General features: G+C 40.8%; 1 protein-coding gene across 3 annotated transcripts; it reads right to left on the bottom strand.

Moving 5' to 3' along the window:
- Window positions 1–2,152: 2,152 nt before the first annotated feature.
- Window positions 2,153–22,857, bottom strand: map7d2b (MAP7 domain containing 2b). Of its 3 annotated transcripts, XM_017452668.3 has the most exons (17): window positions 22,705–22,857; window positions 21,878–21,940; window positions 19,167–19,330; window positions 15,745–15,847; window positions 12,132–12,224; window positions 10,612–10,713; window positions 10,379–10,506; window positions 9,874–9,983; window positions 9,062–9,285; window positions 7,604–7,736; window positions 6,772–6,952; window positions 6,548–6,652; window positions 5,973–6,023; window positions 5,788–5,854; window positions 4,427–4,607; window positions 3,931–4,167; window positions 2,153–2,636 (listed from the first exon to the last, which is right to left on the bottom strand). In XM_017452668.3, the coding sequence occupies exons 1-16, from the start codon at window positions 22,727–22,729 to the stop codon at window positions 3,939–3,941; spliced, it is 1,959 nt and encodes a 652-aa protein (XP_017308157.1). In that variant the 5' UTR covers window positions 22,730–22,857; the 3' UTR covers window positions 2,153–2,636; window positions 3,931–3,938. The 3 variants fall into 3 exon arrangements, with proteins under 3 accessions (XP_017308157.1, XP_017308158.1, XP_053530954.1); XM_017452669.3 differs by lacking the exon at window positions 12,132–12,224 and having other exon boundaries at window positions 22,705–22,855; XM_053674979.1 differs by lacking the exons at window positions 12,132–12,224; window positions 19,167–19,330; window positions 21,878–21,940; window positions 22,705–22,857 and having other exon boundaries at window positions 15,745–16,147.
- Window positions 22,858–23,429: the final 572 nt, after the last annotated feature.

A 23,429-nucleotide genomic window follows, 5' to 3' on the forward strand; every position in this document is an offset into this window, starting at 1 on the left:
AGATTTCTTTCCTTGTTTCTTTCTTTTTCGTTTCCTTCTTTCTTTTTCTTTCTTTCCTTTCTTTCACTTGCTTTCTTGTTTACCTCTTAAAACTGATCTAACAAAACAACAGCAACAACAACCCTGCCATAATCATCCATCCATCCATCGTCCACCGCTTACTCCTTTTCAGGGTCACGGGGAACCTGGAGGCTGTCCCAGGGAGCATCGGGCACAACCTGCCATAATAATAATAATAATAATAATAATAATAATAATAACCCTGTCCAGGGTGTACCCCGCCTTGTCCCCGATGCTCCCTGGAATAGGCTCCAGGTTCCCCCGCGACCCTGAAGAAGGAGTAAGCGGTAGAAGATGGATGGATGGATAATAATAATAATAATAAAAGTAATAAAAATAAAAAATAAAAATAATAATAATAATAGTTGCGTAATTCTAAGTTTTTCTAATGAAACTGGAGATTAGCAACGGTTGCATTTATTTACATTATATTTATCCCTGAAATTATCATCTTTCTCAAGATATTTTTTGATTGAAAGAATATGAACCCCACAAGTGAGGGGGAGACTACTACTATGACTACTACTACTACAAATAATAATAATTAGTTGAACATTTTGTCAAGAAGTAATTCCATGTAACAAGGCACAGCTTCTTCCATACAAGTTCTGCGTTGCTAATAAAATGCATCTAACTGATTCTAATTCATCGAATTAATCTAATTGTGTTGGAATTACATCTAACATTTCACGAAGCATTATCACTGCGATTTTCTGTTATTATAATAAAAATGTTTAGCAAAATATACATTCTTATATTGTGTAATATTATAACCTTTACTATATATATATATATATATATATATATATATATATATATATATATATATATATATGTGTGTGTGTGTGTGTGTGTGTGTGTGTGTGTGTGTGTATATATATATATATATATATATATATATATATATATATATATATATATATATATATATATATAATATACGAACATATATATAAAACCTGAGAACAAAATTAATATTAATCCTAGTTCATATTCATGATTCATATTAATCCTATTTTGCTTTCAATGTAATTCCACCCGGTTAAATTTGATTTGAAATGCAATAATCCTTCACGAGAAATCCTTCGATGCCAAACATGGAAAATATAAACCTTGTGTGTAATATTCATTACCTTGATTTTTATACAGAATCTTTAAAAATCAATTTAAAAAATTAATTTATTTCTACTATTAATTAATTATTTGACAGAACTGAAATCGACAGAACACTAAAATATGTCGTCACTGTAAGCATTGTCTACTATAATGTTATTGCTGTACTACTTTTTATTTATTTTCAATTCTTTTTTTGTTGAAATTGATGTTCTTAGTTCTGTTTTTAACATAGATGTTTTTTTTTTGTGCATATTACAGCAATACAAAAAAAACCCATGTAGATGCAGTCACCCTTGCCCACCGCTACATGGCACAATAAAAGCAACGTATATTTTATTCTCTAAACATTTTCGATTGAAGAAGCAATGACGAGGGGTGTGGCTCAATAACTTTATTGTCATGTCAATATCCCAGGTTTTTTCTGCAATTCCAGAGCATTTGACTCATGCACCATTTATCACCATGAAGCAACGGATTGACGTGAGAATGAGAATGAAAATGAAACGGACCCTTTCCTCAACATGCCCCAGAACCCTCAAGCCTGAAATGCCATCTTATTCATCCTCAACTGTTCCTCAAGAGTTCCTCAGGAGTCTTACACATCTTGAGCATCGCTCACGTCACGTAGGACCACCAGCAAACCGGAACGTCAGGAATCCATACAACTGCACTGGCATGCAAAGCTCAAAACAGACCTCCCGAGTACGCAAGACTGTAATAAACAGAGCCGTTTAACAAGGTAACACACATATTTAGCGTATTGAAGAGCGTTGAAGTCGGTATGTTTACAGCTGTAGCATTGTGTTAATAATTCATCACTAGTTGTTCTGACATCACTTGTTTCAGATTTACACTTCCTGCATAGTTTACATCTTTGCAAAGTCTTTCCTACTTTTATTTATTTTATTTTTTTTGAGTTATGGAAAAAAAAATAAGCATACTATAGTGTTCTAACAGTTTTTACGCTCGCATTGACTTTGCTTACTGAAGAACCGTGAAACCCTGATACATGACACGTCACACTCGACACACATATACACACAGTCAGTTTGCTGGTCATTTGTGCTCTCGCAGCAAAACTGTATAAAGTTGCTTGCTACAAGGCTCGTGTACCACTCTACGCTGTGTTTACAGGAATATAAAGATCACTATGGCTGCAAGAGTTGCAATACAGTTGCTTTCCCCAGCCATTACTACAGTGAAATATGTTGAAATGGTATACCTATGAAGGAAAGGCAAAGCTCTTTTGAAAATTATTATTAATTATTATTATTATTATTATTATTATTATTATTATTATTATTATTATTCTACGTATTATAACTACTTGATTCAGTGCTCCTTCCTTTTTCCGCAGGATGCAGACGGGTTTCTCGCGGAGAAGCTTGTAGGAGCTGGAACAGAGGCACAACAGACAATCCCAAACCATTCTTCAACACAGCCAAGATGTGACGTATACCCTAAAACAAAAAAGGACATATAGTAAGGGTTTAATACCGAAGTTCTGTATTCACTTACGCACAATTATCCGACCGTGATTCTGGCTCTGATATCGGCTCGAGTAAGGAACGGAATTAAGTCCAGCGCCAAAACATATCACACTGAAATATACGTCAAATGTCCCTGTAAATACACTCAGAATACTACAGAAGGCTAATATTAAATACATAAACGTGACACTATTAATCACTTAATTAACACTATTATCACGTTTAAAGTCGACAGAAAGGCTACGGAGACGTTGTTTATATCAAGGATTGAATTATTAATGGGACACATTTAAGAATTCACTCAAACTACAGCAGATGAGCGCTTAATCGGATCATCCTTCCAACCGTAGGAGTGTTTTCTTTCCAGGAGAACGAGTCAAATGAACAACAAAAAAAAAACACGTTGAATTTAAAGATTTAAAAAGGTTCGGATGATAATTGACTACATCCAAATGCAAAACACGTTACGATTCCATGACCTCGATTTAGTATGTCAGGGCTTCATAAACTGCCAGCGCGCAAGCTATAAAATAAAAGGCCAAATAATAGGATGTGCTGGATCAAGTGCTATTTTATAAGCCATGAAATACTGAGGATGGACGTGATTAATGTGATTCGACTAAGAATATTCATGCAGAAGTGTATTAGAAATATACTAGACTCCAAATCGATCTTTATGGCAGTACTTGTCATTATTCATATGGCATTGCTTTTATATTTATGTATACTATTTAGTTATTTCTTTGTAAAACAAAGAAAAGGCTACTTCCTTCTTTAGTCAGCATCCCGATCATTTTGAGGCTTAAAGGCAAGTGTTTGCGCTTAAAAGCGGTGGTCTTGTCGCTGTTGAAAAAATCTCGCATCGGATGATTTTGTTGAAGAGAAATCTGGCAACCCTGGAGGCGTGAACTACACGCAGGTGATTTGCATAATCTGAATAGGGCACAGGTGTGTCACTCGAGTCTGAATACGAGAAACTTTCCCTGTGTAATTACTGATGTAGCTCTTTGTCATGTCCAACATGGACAATTCCTCCCCAGACCACAATGGAAGTTTTTTAAAAAATGGTTGAGGGTGCCCTCTGATGGTCCGGGGACGTGGACGTGACAGTCCACCATGGACAATTTTTCCCCAGACCACCAGAGGACACCCTCACCCATTTCTGAAAAAAACTTTCGTTGCGGTTTTTCTTGGACTTATCTTTCTTGGACATATCTTGAACTTAAGACGCAGACTCTGAAAACCCGACCGGTTTTTCGATCACCTGCTGCACTAGACAGTGAGCTTATCCATGCTCGGCCCGAGACCCTGGATGAGCGCCGAGTCTGCAGCAGTGCTGCTGAAGCTCTGGATCAGGTTTTTGTTGCAGTCCCCAGCTTTAGGATACGCAGCTTCTCCGGTGAGATGCAGGAGATCCAGCGCCTGAGGGTTCCTCATGAGGTTCTCTGAGCTCTCGCTGACAGGAGAGTATTCTTGCATCAGCTCCTCTCTAGAGACTGGGCTGAAAGAAGCAGCGAAAATATCACAAGGATGGAATAAAATGCTTGGGTGTTGTGCTGTTCTAGGAAAATAATCAATGATGCAACGGTGTGATGAAGTGTGATGATTCAACTTATTAATGAATGATGTCATCATTTTAGCAGTTTAGAATTCCATACAACGATCATACATTCGTTTTCATCGTTAAACAAAAACACGTTTTTACACCATTTATTTTACACTAACGCAGTGTCGTTCTTGTTACCACGGTGACAGCCTACCTGACATCCATGGACTGGACACCATCTGAAAGATCATCAGCCGCACTCCCCTTAGCTTCCAGAGGCTGTAAGGTTATCACGGGTGAGCCAGCCATGACGGACGAAGAGAATCCTCTCTTAAACTCGGCAAAAGTGGAGCTTTCTGAGGACCTGATGGAGGGACCATTAATCTGTCCAGCATCTAAAAAAAAAAAAAATGACACCATGTTACTTTATACCTCGAACACTAAAACAGCAATCATTTCCAGGTATGTTCGATTTCACCGAGTCGTTCATGCCACATTTCACTCTAATTTTCATTGATTTCATCTCCATATGATTTTATACTCCAGTCTCGTCTTGTATTGTTTGCTCAACAGGATCACTTTCTATCCATCACACGCGACTTTCTCATTCGTAAACGATCATCTCTCGCTTATCGCATGTGAAATATACTGAAACTGAAATTCACTATATTACAGTAGGCTATATCATTGTGAAAAGTTTTGCTGCCTTCTACTAAGGAACGAATTTCACTGGAAACCCGAGTCAGTATTGTGGCAGTACTTGGGACAGCAACGTGTTGCTGCATCATAAAACATAAGAGCCAATCATGTTCAGGTATGCAAATGCAGGTTAGCAAAGTGCTCCTCGTCCCCTGTTGTTCCACAGGTTTAACGGTTTCTTTTTTTACGTAGAAGTCCAGGTCGATCTTTTGGAAATCAGGACTTTAACTACCAGTTCTAATGATGTCGAGAAAAGCTCTGATTTCAGATGCAAAAGTCGCATATAGGACCTTTAACACGATTATGTTAATATTTGCAATTCAAGGCATGATTTCACAGTAAAGAACAATCCAATCTAGTCGAGATCTTATTAATACAATGTCTATTTTATCTAGCTATTGTAAATGATCAGTGGCCTATTCTAGAGCTTAAAATGCTACCACAAGAAATCATTACAACAAACAAACAAACCCTCATAAATCCTCATAAACCCTTACGAGTTGATTTTTCTGTGTTTATAGGATTATAACTTGGCTTTCAAGCAGTTGAACGGCCTATCATGTAGCTTAAAATATTAATCATGCAAACATGTTAATCCCGAAGTCTTAAGGCTTATGAGACCCCGTTATAAAGAACGCTATGACAGCGAAGGCTCTCGTGAGCATTCCTATAAACTCTTTTACTTCTCATAGCTTTTTTTTTTTTTTTTTTTAACTGTAACCTGGCTTTCAACCTGTGCTTGAAAGTGACAGTCCTTGCTAATTCTAACGCTATCACTATCACTATATCTACGTAACTTAAGCTGCCATAGAATAATAGGTTCTCTCTAAATTTCCTTTCAAGACTGGTCCTTCGCAGAAAGTTCTGCGCTCTCACCTGCAGACTCCAAGACAGAGACCGACTCGATCACGGAGGAGCTTGACTCGGCGTGCGTGTCATCTTTCTATTCAAACATAAAGTGGAAAAATTGGTGTTTCAGTGACTCATTTCACTTCTTTTTTTTTGTTTTGAACGTGTGTGTGTGTGTGTGTGTGTGTGTGTGTGTGTGTGTATGCGAGTACCTTCGGCTCTGCGTCAGTTTTCCTTGTCCTTTTCATGATCTCCTCGATGCGCTATAGGGCAGAAAAATCCATTATTAAGTAAGGAATAAAACACGTTCGCTGTGATGTTCTGGGAAAATAATCACCGACAGGACAGGGTGGTGTGGAAAAAAAGAGATTCTTTTCCTCTAATGACACATCCTGAACCTGTTTTATTGTTTTATTTAAAGAATGACACGAACAACCGTGTACTTTTTATCTGATTAGAGTTGCATAGAACATTGTGAAACATTCATGTTCATGTTCGTTCCTGTTACCACTTCAGCTTTAAACCCGACTTACTTTTTTACCTTTCTCTTCCTCAAGTTTAGTTAGTACTGACTGACTATACTAAAAGCAACTGATAATTGATTTTATATTACATAGTTATAGAGCTTAACGCTGATTGGTAAACGAGCAGCTCGTTTAGTAAAATCGGACCGGATATAGAAGGAGATTGTGTGTAATGCGTGCTCAGTGGAGATTTATTTAACGTGTTGGTGATCTTATGGGTAAAATAAATAAATAAATAAATAAATAAATAAATAAATAAAAACCTTCTTCCTCTGCAGTCTCTCTTGCTCTTCCTGCAGTTTCATCTGCTCTCTTTCTAGCTGCTTCCTCTCCGCCTCCCTCTGCACCCTCTGGTAAGCCTCCTCCCTCTATAACACACCGACACACACACACTGACGTCACCATCCCAACCACACTGCCACAAAATCCATTTTTCGAAGCAGACGAGGACGTTTTGACGAATAAATGAGATTTAGTTATGGGTGACCTCTCTGTCCAGCTGGTCCTGGAGCTCTTTCAAACGTCTTTCCTTCTGCCGCTTGTCGTCTTCGTCTTTCTTCCTGCGTTCTTCCTCTTGCCTCTGCCGCTCCTTCTCCGCCTGCTGAGCCGCCTGCTCCTGTCGCTCCCGCTCTACCGCCTGCTTCCTCTCAAACTCCTCGGCCTTAAGCCTAACCGAGACGGCAATCGAAGGTGCAGTTTGTAAATGCTAACAGAGCCTTTTAAACCTGGAATAATCCTATAGATTCAAAAATACCTTGGGGGGAAACATACAAATTGGGATATTTTCACGCTGGGAACATGCAGATTTGGACATTTCAGAAATGAGTACCGTACTGTCTTTATTTAGTATAAACGGACACCAAAAATGTCCTGTTGAATGACATGCAGTTTTTTTTTTAAACAAATCTGTTTATGTGTTGCGTCCACCGTATAGTCCCTGTGAATGAGCTGTTACTATAGAAACAATAACGTATTAGAATGAGCACATTAATGCAAATAAAGGTGGCTTAGATTGGAAGGTCGGGGGTCCAAGCTGCCACTGTTGGGCCCTTGAGCAAGGCCCTTAACGCTCTCTGCTCCAGGGGCGCTCTATCATGGCTGACCCTGCACTCTCATCCCAGCTTCCTAACATGCTGGGATATGAAGAAAAGAATTTCACTGTGCTGTAATGTATATGTGACAAATAAAGACTCATTATCATTAAATATAAACCCGTGACCTGAGTCGACTGAGCTGCTGTCAGCACTTTCTGACCAATGAGGACGGGGCATTCAGTAGCGCTGCGGCATATATTGCGGTATGCGGTATATTGTTTACACCTCTCTTCTTCCAGTCGCTGTTTCTCCTCTTGTTCCTTCTGCACTCTGGCCAGCCGCCGTTTCTCAGCCAGCACTCTGGAGGCCTCCTCAGCATCAGTGGTTCCAGCTTTTCCAGTCGGAGTCACTGGAGACTCTGATATAATAATAAAACATCACACACATCAGTGCGTTTAGCATGCACCTCCGTCCAGCCAGAAAAATCTCCACAGATAAGAATAAGAAGCACTGAAAACACTTCAACAGGTGTAGCCTTCAGCTAAAACTGATCAGACACCATTTTATTAAACAGCCACGGAGATCCAGAAGCGTGCAAGAAAGTACAAGGCGTGGTGCGTGTCTCGATCGGCTAACTGGCTCCCTAGGTCGTGAATCAGGCTCGCTACACATTGGAACACTCAATGGATGACTCGATTTCCAGTCGTCTCAGGTGCTATTTCGGTGAACAGCCGTTCATGCACTCGCATCAGGAGAACGAACCTTCTGCTTTAACTGTAATAAAAAACAAACGTATAAAATATTTATGTTTTCTAAGTTTTCTAGGCTAGCTAGTGGATTTTTTAAAGTCATTAGACTCAAATGAACGTCAAATAAATTTGAAAATTGCTAACGTAATGAGCAATCGTTCGAGAGCCACAACAACGATAACAAGCTACTTACAGCCGTAGACGAAGTTGGCTGAGAGTTCGTCCGCCATTTATTTATTTCTTTTTCGAGCTGAGAATCTTCAGAAAACATGACGTCTTTTCCAGTAAGGGAACATAGTAAGCATTGACACTTCCTGGTTTTTGTATTGTGGGATTTTTCTAAGGGAGCGAATGTTCTAGCGCACTGGAACTGGAAGGATTTTGCGAATGTAGTGCCCTGACTGGATCTTCTAGATCTGGCTTCTCCCTTACAGATAGGGTGAGAAGCTCAGCTATCCGAGAGGAACTCGGAGTAGAGCCGCTGCTCCTTTGCGTTGAAAGGAGCCAGTTGAGGTGGTTCGGGCACCTGGTAAGGGTGCCCCCTGGGAGCCTCCCTAGGGAGGTGTTCCAGGCACGTCCAGCTGGGAGAAGACCTCAGGGAAGACCCAGGACTAGGTGGAGAGATTATATCTCCACACTGGCCTGGGAACGCCTCAGGATCCCCAGTCAGAGCTGGTTAATGTGGCTCGGGAAAGGGAAGTTTGGGGTCCCCTGCTGGAGATTCTGCCCCCGCGACCCGATTACGGATAAGTGATTGGATGGATGGATGGATGGTGCCCTGACTACCGAACAAGGGAGCTGATTGAGACACACCCCATGGATTAGAGAGAAAACTAATCCATGAATACTGAATACTGTACAGACACACACACACACGCTGCAAGTCGAAAGCCAGCTTAGTGCTCAATTTAATAAACATCCTAAACGTTGAACGTCCTGAAAGCAAAATGGAAAAACTCTAATGATGTCATTACTCCATCAGTCAACATCTTACCTCCGTTATGTCCGAGTTCTCTGCTTGTAGATTTGGGAATCTTTTCACTCTTTGTTGTTTTCCTATCCAGAGTGCTGGAGTTTTTACTCTCCAGTCCTTTGTCCTCTCCATCCAGCCTCTTGTTGCTCTCTGCACCCGGGGTCACGGCTCTGTGCCTCATAGGTGAGCTGGGGTATTGGCCGGGAGAACACGGAGACTGGATACGGCTCTTACATGACCTGGACCTTAATTATAGCACAGAGGACAAGGTTTTCATGCAAACACTGCACAAGCAGAAACTGAGCCATATTCAGAGTTACGCATACTGCATGAGGATTCAGTACAAAAATTTAGGCATGTTCGTATTCAGACCTCGGGTGTGACTACAGACAGTTGTACGAGAGTAAAGTACTGAGTAATCAAGCTCGGTTTAGTATCCTGGTTTTATTTTCCTTTATTAAATTCTCTTGCTTGTATGGTACATCGTACTTCTTAAATTTAGTCCGCATTTTCTATCCCTGAAAGCGCTATTTACTCTCTTATACATACATGAATTCACGGATGCCGAGGATTGGCTAGTGTCGCTGTGATTGACAGGGGAGAGAGAGAGCGAGAGAGAGAGAGAGAGAGAGAGAATGTCCCTCCCACCCAGAGAGCAAATCCAACTTTGCTCTCAAAATTCCAGGGCACGGACGTCAGGATTTGAACTCGTGTTCTTTCGCTACGTAAATATTAACCCAACTTATAGACTTAAGTCGTCGAGTCTGAATACAGCCCAATGTGATGAGAGAAGGAAAAACAGAAAACGCGACTGTGTTTGATCTGAAGCAAACCTTTTGGGTGTACTGGGCTTCTTGCAGCCAGCCAAGCTCTTGGTGGGCGTCATGGGAGATTCGAGTTGCTTTGCTGAGGACTCAGTGACCACGCCGGCTTGTTTCTCTGTCTGTGAATGACAAATATTACTTTCTGCTGCTGTGTCATTTGCACTTCCATAAAACAGTTTTATTCCCAAGCCTCGGTTTTAGTCTGCTTTAGTGCGTCATCTCACCCGGATGCTATACATTTGTACCTGTGAAACGCTAATAAACGAATAAGTTGAAATATTGATCTGCGCATGGATGTGGCAGCTTGAAGAGCTGAAAAAAAAGGGGAAAAAAAGCTCTGAAGCAGGAAACACCACGATCAGAGCAATGCGGTTGCTAGGAGACTGTCTCCTTGGTGGTTTGGATCCTTCAGTTTTGCCTGTTGAATAATCTGAATCTTAAAATCTGAGCCGTGGAACAAAAAATGGATTTGGAAAAGAACAAAGTAAACAGCTGATGTACTGACGCGGCTGACCTGGGGGGTTTTGGGGGTCGTGGCGGCCCCTTGGGATTCCTCCAATGGTCCAGATGGGGAGCTGGTCTTCCTGCGCTCGGCTCTGCTCGGCGAGGCCTTATATGGGGACCTGTGGGGGCTGGGTGAGGCTAAACGAGGACAAAGGAACGACAGCGGAAGGTCAGAGGTCATACAGGGATGATGAGAGGACAGAATAATGGCTGATGTTTGGTAGTGGAATGAATTACACTTGCCTCTCCCTCTTGTTTGTGCTAAAGCAGCTGAGGAGTTAGAGGAGGAAAGGCAGGCGATCAGGTCCAGCTCTGGACAGTCCGGCGGAATCATGAAGTCTGGTACTGCAGAGAGAGAGAGAGAGAGAGAGAGAGAGAGAGGGGGGCATTGTGGGAAGTCAGAGACTACTGAACTGCTCAGGGAAAGTCATTTTGAGACCCGATTGGAGCTGTGATTAGTGTTAATTAGGGAAAGAAAACAAAAAGTACAAACATCTTCTAACTTTATTATCGGACAAATCTGTCGTTTTGAACACTTGTCAACACATTAACCGTATTATATACAGTTAAGTGCAAAAGTTTGTACACCCTTAGGGCCAAATGCCAAAGACAAACAAACGTAATTAATAACATCAAGAGCATTGTGTTTCATCACAACGGTCTAATAGTGTGTTTTAAATATTAACGGTGAAAAAAATGGTTCCACCCACCACAAAATGGTCAAGTGATAGTTCAAAGGCGCATCCTATTGCACGTGGATGGCTTTATTCCTGAAGGAGTCTCCAGTGTCAGGTGAAAGTAAAGATACGACTGTTTACAGCTTTACTAAATGTAATGTAATGCCTAATTGCAGGAAAACTGCAGATCTGGCAACACTGCTTGCTGTGTTTAACTAACTTATCGCAATCATTTGTTTCATGCGTTTGCTCTGATTGGCTGCTCGTAACCAGAGAAGGTAAAAAAAAAAAACCCTGTGTTCAAAGTTTAGCATTAACAATGGAGGTGCAGTTCTAATATCAGCCATATCATATTCGGGATCATTTTCTGATAATATCAGACAATCTTCGACTATCACCCTGCTCTAATATCTAGTATCAGCGTTCATGGGGATTGGTGGAGTGATGCCATTGCTGTGACATGGATTTGCATAAATATAATTAATCAACACATGAAGCATCCACCCTCCAGCCCCTTTATCCCATCCCCTCAGCACTGAACCAGCACTGCAGCACCAAGCTGATCCTGCACATCCGCCCTTCCACGTGCGCAGGGAACAGGATACAGCCTCTGGCTACGTGCACTCTCTCCTAATGATTAATTACATTCAGTGGGTTTTATTTTCAAGAAATGTTCCAGTGGCACATGATCCACATTTACAAGCATTACAGAGGAGAAAGTGTAAAAATGTATAGGCATGAAATAAACATCACAAACAAAAAAGCCTGATAAACAGCACAAAGAACACAACAGAGCATGACATCAGACACATAACATGTGGTGAGTAACCACCCCAGCTTGGCTTGGCGCTGCAGTGCTGGTTCACATTTACAAGCAGTACAGAGGAGAAAATGTAAAAATGTATAGACAGGAAATAAACATCACAAACAGAAAAGCCTGAGAAACAGCACAAAGAACACAATAGAGCATGACATCAGACACATGACATGTGGTGAGTAACCACCCCCCCCAACAAACACACACATAGAATATACTGTAGCATAATGACAAAGACAACGACACACAAAGCAGCTGTAGATTAGTACCGGCTTTGGATTGGTTGGCAGACAGGAGAGAAGCAGGCTCATTGGCTAAGATGGAGGAAGCAGCAGAAGAGGGCGGGGCAATCTTAGGATTACCTACGCAGCAGGTGATGCAGAGCAGAGAAAGCACAGGTTTATGTGTTCATATAAACACACTTCACACATTCACATACTTCAGTTACTTCAGTTCATGCTAAGGAGTTAGTTTACTGTCAAAAGCAGTGACACATGAATGCAACAGCGAAACAGTCATTTGACAAATCCTGCCTTTTAGGAGCATACGTAATTGTACGGCACGTAATTGTAGCTTAAAAGCTATTCCTAAACACCTTGTTACTCAGGGACATCACATAACCAATTCCCAAACATTTGTAAAAAAAACAAAAAAACAAACAAAAAACACAACTGCCAATCAGAAAACACATCAAGAAGAAGGCCAAAAGGGGAGGTCCTTACTGAACAGCACACACCCGTTCCTGATTGGACACTGCGTATGATTATAAGGGGGAAAAAATACACTTTTTCAGTCTGTAAACTAGTCAGCCTAGAGGAAATCACTTAAAGTGCACCTATTATGCTTTTTCAGATATTACTTTTCATGTAGCGTGCTATAGAACTGTTTGTGAATGTAAAAAAGTCTGCAAAATTTCAAAAATCAAAGCGTACGACAAACGGAGTTATCGACTCCCAAATGAAAGGAACCGATTCTGAACAGCTGAAACGAGTCGTTAGTGATTCCAGACTTACTTCCTGTACTAACCTACATAGGTTTGTAACAAAAAGCCCCGTCTCTCGTCTTCATCGGCTGCTCGCTGACAGCGGTAGACCAATCACAACAGACTGGGACACCTGACCAATCAGATCAGAGTATGCTCTCTGAAAGGAGGAGTTTAGAACGAATCCTTTAGAACGAATCATTTAACGAGACGTTTGTGACAGTGGGAATAAAAGGTAATGCTGTAATTTAAATTATGAGCACGTTAAAGTGTTTTTTGACCTCGGATGCATGTTAATCTATTGTATGAGACCGTTAAAACAAAATTAGGCATGTTTCAAAACCATAATAGGTGCACTTTAATGCTGAGTTGCTTAAGTCATTATAGTAGGGAGTATTTATTTCTTCCAAATAACCTGAGGTTTGTGTATGTGAATTAGTCGACAGAGTAAACAAATGAACATAATGCGAAGGCCCGTGATCAATATAAGCATAAATAAATGCTTCAGGCCGTTTTGTGCTATGTCTCAGACTGGCACGTGTGAACAGCCAATCAGCAGAATGCATGTGATCTTCTTCAATAAGGACCGCCCCTTTCCATTTTGAGTTAATGTCAGCGTGTTTCTGATGTTGCTATCGCATTTTCACATTGCGTTGTGTACTTGGAATGTTTGTGTTTTGCACTTAGACAACCGTAAAACTGCAGATTTTCTGCAGTTAAAACTGTTAAAACTGCAGGTTTTCTGTGATGTAAAAAGCTAAACCAAGATAACTCATGCCAGATCTGTTTTTCCGTTAGGATATAGGTCTGGGCTCTGAGTGGACCATTCCAAAACGATGCTCTTCGTCTTCTGAAGCCGTTCCTTTGTTGGCTCAGATTTGTGTCGTTCGGGTTGATACCGTGCTGAAAGGTGACATTTTTCTTCAGCTGTCTAACGGAGGCCTGCAGGTTTTGTGCCAAAACAGCTTGATATTTGAAGTGATGCATGTTTCCATCGAGCTTGACTAGAGCTCCAGTCCCAGCTGAAGAATACCAGCTCCATAGTGTGATGCTGCCACCACCATGCTTCACCTTACTGTTGGTGTATGGTGTTCTCTGGGTGATAAGCTGCCTTGTTTTTGTGCCAAACATACAGTATCATTTAAAATTATGCCCAAAATGTTCTACCTTGTGCTTATCAAACCATAACACATTTTGGGTGATTTACACTAAGGTGGGCTTAAATGGATTCAGGGTTTTTTTTGTTGTGAGAAAGGGCTTCTGTCTTGCCTCCCTACCCCAGAGCCTAAACAAATAAAGAATACAAGAGATTGTTGTGACATGCAGGGAGTCACCATGACTTGCCAGATATTCCTGCAGCTCCTTTAACAGTGCCGTAGGTCTCTTGGCAGCCTCCCTGACGTTTCTTCGTCTTGTCCATTCGTCAATTTTGGAGGGATGTCATGTTCTTTATAATGTTTCCACTTACTGATGAAGGCTTCCATGCTTTTCCATGCTACAGTTAACATTCCGGAGCTTCTTTTGTCTCCCTCTCCGGATCAATATCTTTTTGAACGACGAGATCTCGTACATCTCTTGTAAGACCATGGCTTCAGCAGTCAGATGAAGGCAAAAAGATGTCAAGAAAATCCAAAAGAAACAGCTGATCTTTATCCGGGGGTGAATCTGAATCCTGTTATTGATGAAAAGGCGTGTGATAATTACTTTTGAACATGAGCCGGAACGTGATAGGTTCGTTCCGAGCACAGCGACATACTGTATCCCATTATAAAAGGGTGTGCATGCTTGTGCAACCAGATTAATGAACGTTTTGATCTCCTTCTAGTTGGTTGTCACTTAAATCTTATCGGTTGTTCGTCACGTTATAGCCGGAAAAAGATCCGACATGATTTATCTCGTTGTCCTGCCATTTTAACTGCAGCGTGTATGCAGAGATGTTTAGGTCAGGCCTACAGACACGCCTGAACACGGATTTATGAACTCATCGTCGAATTCATGTACATACATTTGACAGACAAAATGACTCCGCAGGCCTCCGTATCACTGTAAAACCGTTCAGAAATGACATGATGAAATAGCGTGATGAAATATTAATCGGCTCGTCAGCAAAATGCTGGAGAACAAGTGCACTTGATGAGTTTTTTGAGACAAGCTGGATTGGTAATATGATCCGCACTGGGGGGGGAGGGAGGAGGAATGTTCATCCTGATGATGAGCTCAGGTTATCTCAGAGCAGCTTTCTAGTTTTCTAGAAGCAAAGAGAACCCAATATGAAGTCGGATCGCTGTACCTCTCTTTATATGCTTGTACGGTTACACCGTGCATCGACTCGCGCGTCGTGTGGGCCCATCGTGGGGCTTCGGTCTCTCGGACAGGGTGAATTATTAACGTCGTTATGAATGCACCACCGAGTCGAGTCCGGGTGGTGCTACTGTGTCTCTCTCGCTGTCTCTGCTTTGTGGAAAAGCACACGAGAGGGTTTCTCTGATGACGGGCAGGGTGGCTAAATGCCATTCTGTTAAAGGAGTGACGTGAGACAAAATGGAGATTTCGTCCACGGCAAAACGCAGACAATGATATTTAGGAGGAGGGGGATGTTTTTAAGAGGGACGCCGGAGTTTATTCAGCATCCGAGTCACTATGAATTGCTAATCAGGTCTAACCTTGAGCTTCTTTAGAGATATCAGCGACACACACACACGCACGCACGCACAGACGCCACCTTTTTCTGCCAAACTGCATCACTTCTAACGCTGTGCTACTGCAGTTTGTTAGGTAACACCTACACCGGCTCGGGCATCTTAAAAACCACAAAAATCCACCCCTGCATTGCAGCGTACACACCCTGTGTTACATGCTCTCATCCTCCTCCTCCTTCCCTGGGGAAATCTCGGACTCACCCTCGCAGGCTCGTGGCGGGCCGCCCCATGTCCAGCGCTTGGGTCTCTGCTCCAGCGGGGGGCCGCGGTCCTCCGAGCGCCGCATCAGCTCCTCCAGGTGCTCCTGCTCGTTGCGTTCCAAAACAGGGAAGACCAGATTCTCTCTGACTGAGCTGTCACTGCGGCGCCGCGAGGACGGAGACGAGGCCGGCTGATGCTCCATGCCAACCGCCTCCCACCCTCACGTTCACACACACACTCACACACACACGCTCACAGAGATGCACAACGGCTCTTCCTCACTGACTACTGGATAATAACAAGGAAGGGCCTTGCCCTGTTAGTGTGTGTGTGTGTCTCCGTCCCTCTCTCTCTCTCGCTCTCTCTCTCTTGCTCGCTCTCTTTCTCTCTCTCTCTCTCTCTCTCTCTCTCTCTCTCTCTCTCAGGTGATGGAGTGCACAGCTACACAGAAACGAATATGGCATAGAAACCCCGCCCAGACCCCTCCCTTCATCCCCCCAGATGCACTCGGCTGTTCAAACATACGCACACGCTCACACACACACAGTGTAGCTATGGTAATGGCACAGGTCACATCAGTGCTATCTGTAATCTCCCTCTCTCTCTCTCTCTCTCTCTCTCTCTCTCTCTCCTCGTCTCTCTCGTCCTGCTTGTTCTTGTTTTCCATTTACTCACTGGCTGCATTTTCTCTCTAAAATTAACTCTTTAAGTGCCCCAGTGGCACAGATTCCAACAATATATTCATTACATACACTATATACACAACGCATTCTATACATACTGTAGATTAACACATCAAATCAGTTCAATCATATTATATATGTAAGCCAAAGATGGAAAAGGATTCAATAAAAACCATAAACACACACACAACAATAACAAAAAAGGGGGGAAACACATGCCACTATGGTTTCCTATGTCGTTTTTATTATATTAGGTTATTAAGTTTTGTTTAAGAATAATCCATCCATCCATCTTCTATACCGCTTATCCTTCCTGCAGGGTCACGGGGAAACCTGGAGTCTATCCCAGGGAGAATCGGGCACAAGGCGGGGTACACCCTGGACAGGGTGCCAATTGTTTAAGAATAATGTAAAACATATATTTTGGAAAGGATGAACATATTTTCAGCCCAGTAAAATGTCATTCAGTACAACAAAAGATCAATCAGCATAAACAAACTAATTCATTTATCGCAAGTCTGTTCTAAGAGGGGTCAGGACACTGTTGGGTTTCTGTATGTAGAGTATCATGACTCTGTGTTTAAAATAAAATATATAAATACAGTTACAGTTGCTGTTATTCATATATATATAAAGAATTTCAAATTGACTTATTAACAATAAAAATAACAATAAAACAGCTCGTGAAAATGTTTTTTTTTTTTTAATTCTGCAAAATAATGATAAATAAATCAAAATGAATCCTAAGAAATAAATAATTGAAACTATTTATAAGCAAAAATATTATATAAATTAAAAAAAATATATTATTGGAAAAAAAAAATCTTAGTCAGTAGCAGTAATATTTGATTTTATTATTGAATGCCGCTGTTATAACGTATACGACTGAACACCCTTCATGACCCATATATTGCATCTCTAGTTCTACATTTTCACCATCACCATCCACTAGTCAGATCAACTAGACGAGACGGGAATACTGTAACTAAATCGCACTTTATTTTCTGTTTCTCTTGCGCGTGTGTACACATTTAAAGCAGCGCAGATTTCAGATATGGATTTATTCTGATGCCACTGCAGAGGAAGTCAGAGGAAATCAATGTGAAGGCAGCACACTAGCCAACAACAGAGTCATCTAAAGTAAGACTTTACACACACACAGCATTAAAACCCCGTACTGGAGCAAGTGCGTCGATCCGACATCAATCCAACAGCATGGACGGACGGTTTCAGACACACTGCTTTGTTAAAGGTTGTTTGACACAGACCCGGGGCCTTTCTCATAAAATAACATCTTTGTTACATTTAGAAATCACTCATTGCATTAAATCATAAACCATGCCGAGTGAGTCAGTAACTCATTGTGATTTTATGCACCTGCCAGCGTGCAGTGGATATCGGGAACGGTGAGGTCATCACGCCATGCCGGAGCGAACGATCGTTAACATGGGGGATGGTCATGCAATGTTTTCAATCAATAAACACAAAGAAATCCACTGTAAGCTCCGCCCCTGTCTGTAAAGGTCCTCTTATTGAATAATAAATAGCAAATAGGACGTCGAATGTGTTTGGCTTCTTTTCTAGCATCATGCTATTACATACTGGCATACTGTAGCTGCTTTATCCATTATAAGGTCATTTAAAGGTGCAGTCTGTAATGTTTACAAGTCTTTCTAGAGTTGTTCTAATCATTTAACTTCAAAGATATTTTTGTAGAAAATGTGATTTGCAATATTTCCCTGATGAGAGCTCTCTATTTTTATTTTTTATTTCAAGATCCTGTAAATAAAATAATAATAATTCTGGCCCTGAAATTAGCTCCACCCCTAGCTAGAACATCCCAGCATTTCAGCTTTTATTTTAAAGGCATTCAAAGTTTTAACAGAGAGGGTGGAGTCAGTTGGAAGCACCTTTAGGTTCTGGCGTTGCGGTTCTAAATGATGCTCATTGTGTCACTCGTTATACACCCAACTATTTAAAGCTGCAGTCTTTAATACTTAGATGTGTTTCTAGATCTGAACTACACACACTATTTCAAGGAGACTCTGGATAATATGTGATTATGCAACACTACAGTGCAGTAGATCGCTCTGTTGGTCTTCATTTTAGGCTTCTCTTGATAAATTTTCTGGCCCTCAAATTAGCTCCGCCTTGATCTGAAAAAGAGGGCGGGGCAGCTCTGTAGCTTTTACTTAAAAGGAACTTACTTAAGAGGTTTACTTAAGAGTTTTAACAGAAGGGGTTGAGTCAGGTTCGTTTGCGCTAATAGGTAAAAGCACCGAGAAATGCTAATTGTATACAATTATTATACATCCGTAATATTTAAAGGTGCAGTCTGTAATATTTTAAAATGTTTCAGGACTTGTACTAATCCTATTATTTCAAAGATACTATGGACAAAATATGATTTGCAATAGTGCCAAGCAGCAGATCTCTGTATTCTCTTAATTTCTGGCTTCTGTTTCAATTATTCTGGCTCACAAATGAGCTCCACCCCCAGCCAGGAAAGAGTGGCTCAGCTCTGTAGCTTTTACTTATCAGCATTATAACAGAGCGTTTAATCGGACAGCACGACTAAAGCTTATTTATTATAACATTTAGACTGAACATTATAAACATCCTCAACTTGTACCACATGACCCATGAGGCCAAGCTCAAGCGGGGATAAGGAGAAAACAGATGAAGAAAATAAGGTAAAAAAATGAATAAGAGCGATGACAGGACATGTGAGGCACTGACCTTCTCCTCCTCACCACGCTGCCTCCTCTTCTGCTCCACAGCAGCTCGGCGACGCTCCTCTCGCTGCCGCTGCTCCTCCAGACGCCTCCCTCGCTCCTCCAGGGAGCGCTCATACTGCTTACGGGAGCGCTGCTCCTTCTCCAACAGCTCCTTCTCCCGAGATGCTGTACACACACGGTGAACGTGGGTATATCGAAATAACGGCAGACCATCTCTGCATTCCATCACGTTTTTTCACGCCCACCCATAGTGCTGTTCCAACACTATGTTAGCTCAAGTGTAGTTTGAAGTACTATTTTGGAAGATTTGGACTTTACTCAATTGGTATTGAAAATGAATACTTAAAGTAAATTTTCAATAGGAAAAAAACAACTTTTTAATCTTTACTTTCATCTTGACCTTCAAAATGCTCATTACAAATAACAGACACCGGGATATCGTTCTTTCTTTTTTTCCCCTTCCTTCTTAGTACGTTGTCTTTTACTTGATTTATTCAGGATGTGATTGATCCCTTTCTTCCCGTGTAAAAATTAAACACCTGCTTTAAAATTTTTTAAAACCTAAAGACATATGCTAAATGTGTTTAATTAGCAAGCTAAGTTTTCTCATTTAAGCTAATTTCCGCAAGTTAAATTAACTAGCTAGTTGAGTTTCGAAATTTAGCTAGCTAAACTTGCTGCATAGTTAACCTCTTTAAATTAGCTAGTTAAATTAGATCGTTTTGTTAAACGTTATTAACGGGCAGTGGAAATTCTATTTTTCAGAGGTATGTTGACTTAGCATAATATTTTCCTGATGACTGACTGCTTAGCGAACTAGCTAGTCCTGCAGAATCAGGCATGATCAACGTCTCAGCTCTTTTCATCCACTACAAAAGTTCGCGTTTACTCTTCTAATAGCTGAGCATGTTTAACTGTTGATACTTTCGGACCTAATTAGAGTTTTGCCTTCATGCTTCAACTTTTAATCGAGTATGATTTTAACACAATACTCACGCTTTTACTTAAGTACAGTTATTATTTGTTCCATTCCTGGAACTCACATATAGCACTTATGCACGCTTGATTAGAGGTTTTTTTTCTCAAATAGTGTTAGTTTAACCATCTAGTGATAATAGGCATATAGGATTGACAATATTGTGCATTTTAAACAGATGTAAATACAGATACGAATATGAGGCACTATTTGCTTTTTTTAATACTAGATCATGCCAGGACTGGGATTCAGCGGGATGCTAATTAAGCAATTAACAAATGAATTAATTCGTTGATTGAATAATTTGATTGATTACGTGAGTGGAGTGTTTTTACCTACATGTGGGCATGAGCAGAAGAAGAAAAAATTTGCAAGCAGGTACAAACTAAAATATTAATTGTGTGAGCAAGATTTTTTTTTTTTAAAAAAAAGCAAACAAACAAAAAAAACATTCCTGTGTTTTATTAAGTCTAGTCGAGAGCATTTATAAACTGGAGCGATGTAGCTGAGGTTGAGGAACGGTCAGAGCCTGAATTCACACACCATGCTAACATTTCTACCACAGCTTTTTCCAGTGTTCCTGAGGGCAAGGTCATAGGGTTCATGTTCAAAATAATAATAACAATAATAGTAATAATCATCATCATCATCATCATCATCAAAAACGTGTGGTTTAGGCCACGCCCACTTTGGGTTTAAATCTGAATATAGATATGAACATTTGGATCACGGATACAGATAGTGGCACTGTGTTACACCCCCAAAGCCAATTTTCTCTCTTCAGTAAATGAGAAGCGCGCTCTGTTGGGTTGAGGTCATCAGACATTTAAGAACGTTTCATTTCTTTGCCTTAAGAAGCTCTTGGTTTGCTTTCGCGGTACTTTTTGCGTCGTTATCTATGTGTACTGTGAAGCGCCGTGCTAGCCGTTTTGCAGCATTCGACTGAATCTGAGCAGAAATTAACGCTCTAAACACTTCAGAATTCGTCCTGCTACTTCTATCAGCAGTCACATCATCAATAAACACCACTGACCCAGTTCCATCGGCAGCCCTACATGTCCATGCCATAACACTTCCTCCACCAGGTTTGACAGATGATGTGCTATGCTTTGGAGCTCTTCCTTTCCTTCTCCATACTCTTGTCTTCCCATTATTCTGCTACAAGTTACTCAAGCATCACGTTAAGATGAACAAATTAATCTAGCAAATCCATTGTGGTGGTGTACAGAGGCACAATGACAAAACCGTGTCACTGTCTAAATACTTTGTGGACCTGACTGTGTATACAGAGTCTACACAAAATAACTCCTAATATTTATGTTTTGGGGGGAAAGCAAAAATAGTTTGCAAAATAATTTCCAAATACAATAAGTAAAAGTTGCGAGTGCATAAGTATTCACCCCTTACTACCTTTCGGAGGTGAGATAACTATTCAAATTTCATCTAGACTGTCCATGCCACAACTTTTAGGATTTTGATTTGTTTAGTTTTTTTTGTATTCCAGGTCAGCTAGTGTACCTTTATGATGCATTGTTGATACATACTTAGCTTAGCTTAGCTTAACAATGGCTATAGTTCTACAGTATGGCTATAGCTATAGTAGACAACAGAATTCCCAGAAACACTTTCTGGATAATAACTCGTATCAGGATATGAAACGTAGTGAATGATGCTGCATCAGAAATGTGTCATGATGTCATGAAGAACTTAAGACACAAGACTTTTAGTCAACGTACCTTGAGTCCTCTCTCTCTCCTCTCTCTTTTCTCGGGCTAATCTCGCTCGGTCTTTTGTAGCATCTTTAAATAGAGAATTAGAATATAACAAACACACACAAACACACCCCTTTGGAATATAATCAGTCATGCATGTGCATGCTCATTGAAATTCAGCTTCTTGATTGTGTTCATTGCCCATTGTTATGCATATGAACGTAGATCTCTGCGAAGAAAAATTCTCATTTTCCTCATTGTAAGACTTCACCACTGCATCTCCATGGACTAGGATGGAAATCATTGGAAAAAGCAACTCCTCCATCTTGAAATGAGATCACACCTCTTTTATGAGGAATAATCAATGGATTCTTCATATTCCTGGGAATCTTACATCCATCATTTTAGGTCATTTACACCAATGTTGATGCGTTTTGTTTAAATAATCAATCAAAATACAGCATTAATTGGTGTCTGAGCCCGATTGTGAGTCCATCATGCACATGCCAGATTAATATCAGCCCTTTCTTCATCTATAGCACACAGCACTCCTATAATCGGATCCGAATTCTGTGAAAGGAAGGGACATAATTCCTGTCTTTCACAGAAGTCTTGACAGTGCAATGGACAAATCGCGCTAACAAAAGCACATTTTCAGTATTTCAGTATTTTCTGTGCATTTCTGAACTCATCTCTTGTGCACAGAAAGATCTCTTAATATTTCTGTCCTTCTGTTACAGTATATAATCTAATACACTAGGCAGAGATCTGCTGATATTCCTCCAGCCTAAGAAATCATTCAGTAAAGGTATATTCATGTCCGTACACTTAAGGATATTAAAGTCACTTACTTGACTTCTCCACAATTGCAGCCATCTCCACTTCCTCCTCCAAAAAATAATGCTTAAAAAAATAATATAAATATTCACAATAATCAGCTGGATTCTGGGTAAGATTTAGCTACATGATATGAGTGAGTGAGAAATAAAATGACAGAATGATAAACGTGTCCGTTTCTCTCTTTCATTTATTTATTTATTTTAATCCATCTTTTGCAGAGCATCCAATGAGGAAAGTGCGCGCGCACGCGCGTGTGTGTGTGTGTGTGTGTGAACGGCAAGCGCGCGCTCTCGTAAAAGGCGATGCTTTACGTCATGATCAGACCTGGGTCTACGTATAGTAGCCATGGCAACTGCTCGATCAGGAGCAACGAAAATCAGCTTCCATGCAAAGCTATTCAAAGCATAAATGCATTTGGGAAATGCACCATTGCATGCCATGCTGATCACAGTGGCTGGCGCGTGCGGTTGTCCAAAAAGGTCTTATGTGCCAAATTGTCAGGCGCGTGCACGCATTTTAACGACTGAAATTGAGCACGTGCGTTCCGTGTTCTATGCACATGCATACGTACCTACACAGTATACTGTAAATGCCGACGTTTCTGCTTCACGCGCATGACGGAAATGAACACTTATCCACGTCCAAAAACACAAAGGGTTGTATAGGATGAGGTTGCATTCGCAGATGATCTGATTTGTGGCTAGGAGCAAAGGTATTGAGTATAGTATTAATCTGT

Source organism: Ictalurus punctatus, chromosome 23 (genome assembly GCF_001660625.3).
Source record: "Ictalurus punctatus breed USDA103 chromosome 23, Coco_2.0, whole genome shotgun sequence".
NCBI classification, from domain to species: Eukaryota; Metazoa; Chordata; class Actinopteri; order Siluriformes; family Ictaluridae; genus Ictalurus; species Ictalurus punctatus.

Excerpts from the sequence above, each read along its gene's own strand:
- map7d2b (XM_017452668.3), bottom strand. The coding sequence starts at position 22,729 with ATGGCTGCAATTGTGGAGAAGTCAA. Across the intron at positions 21,941-22,704 it reads TGCAATTGTGGAGAAGTCAA|ATGCTACAAAAGACCGAGCG; the intron begins GTAAGTGACTTT and ends CTCTATTTAAAG. Across the intron at positions 9,286-9,873 it reads AAGCCCAGTACACCCAAAAG|GTCCAGGTCATGTAAGAGCC; the intron begins GTTTGCTTCAGA and ends GCTATAATTAAG.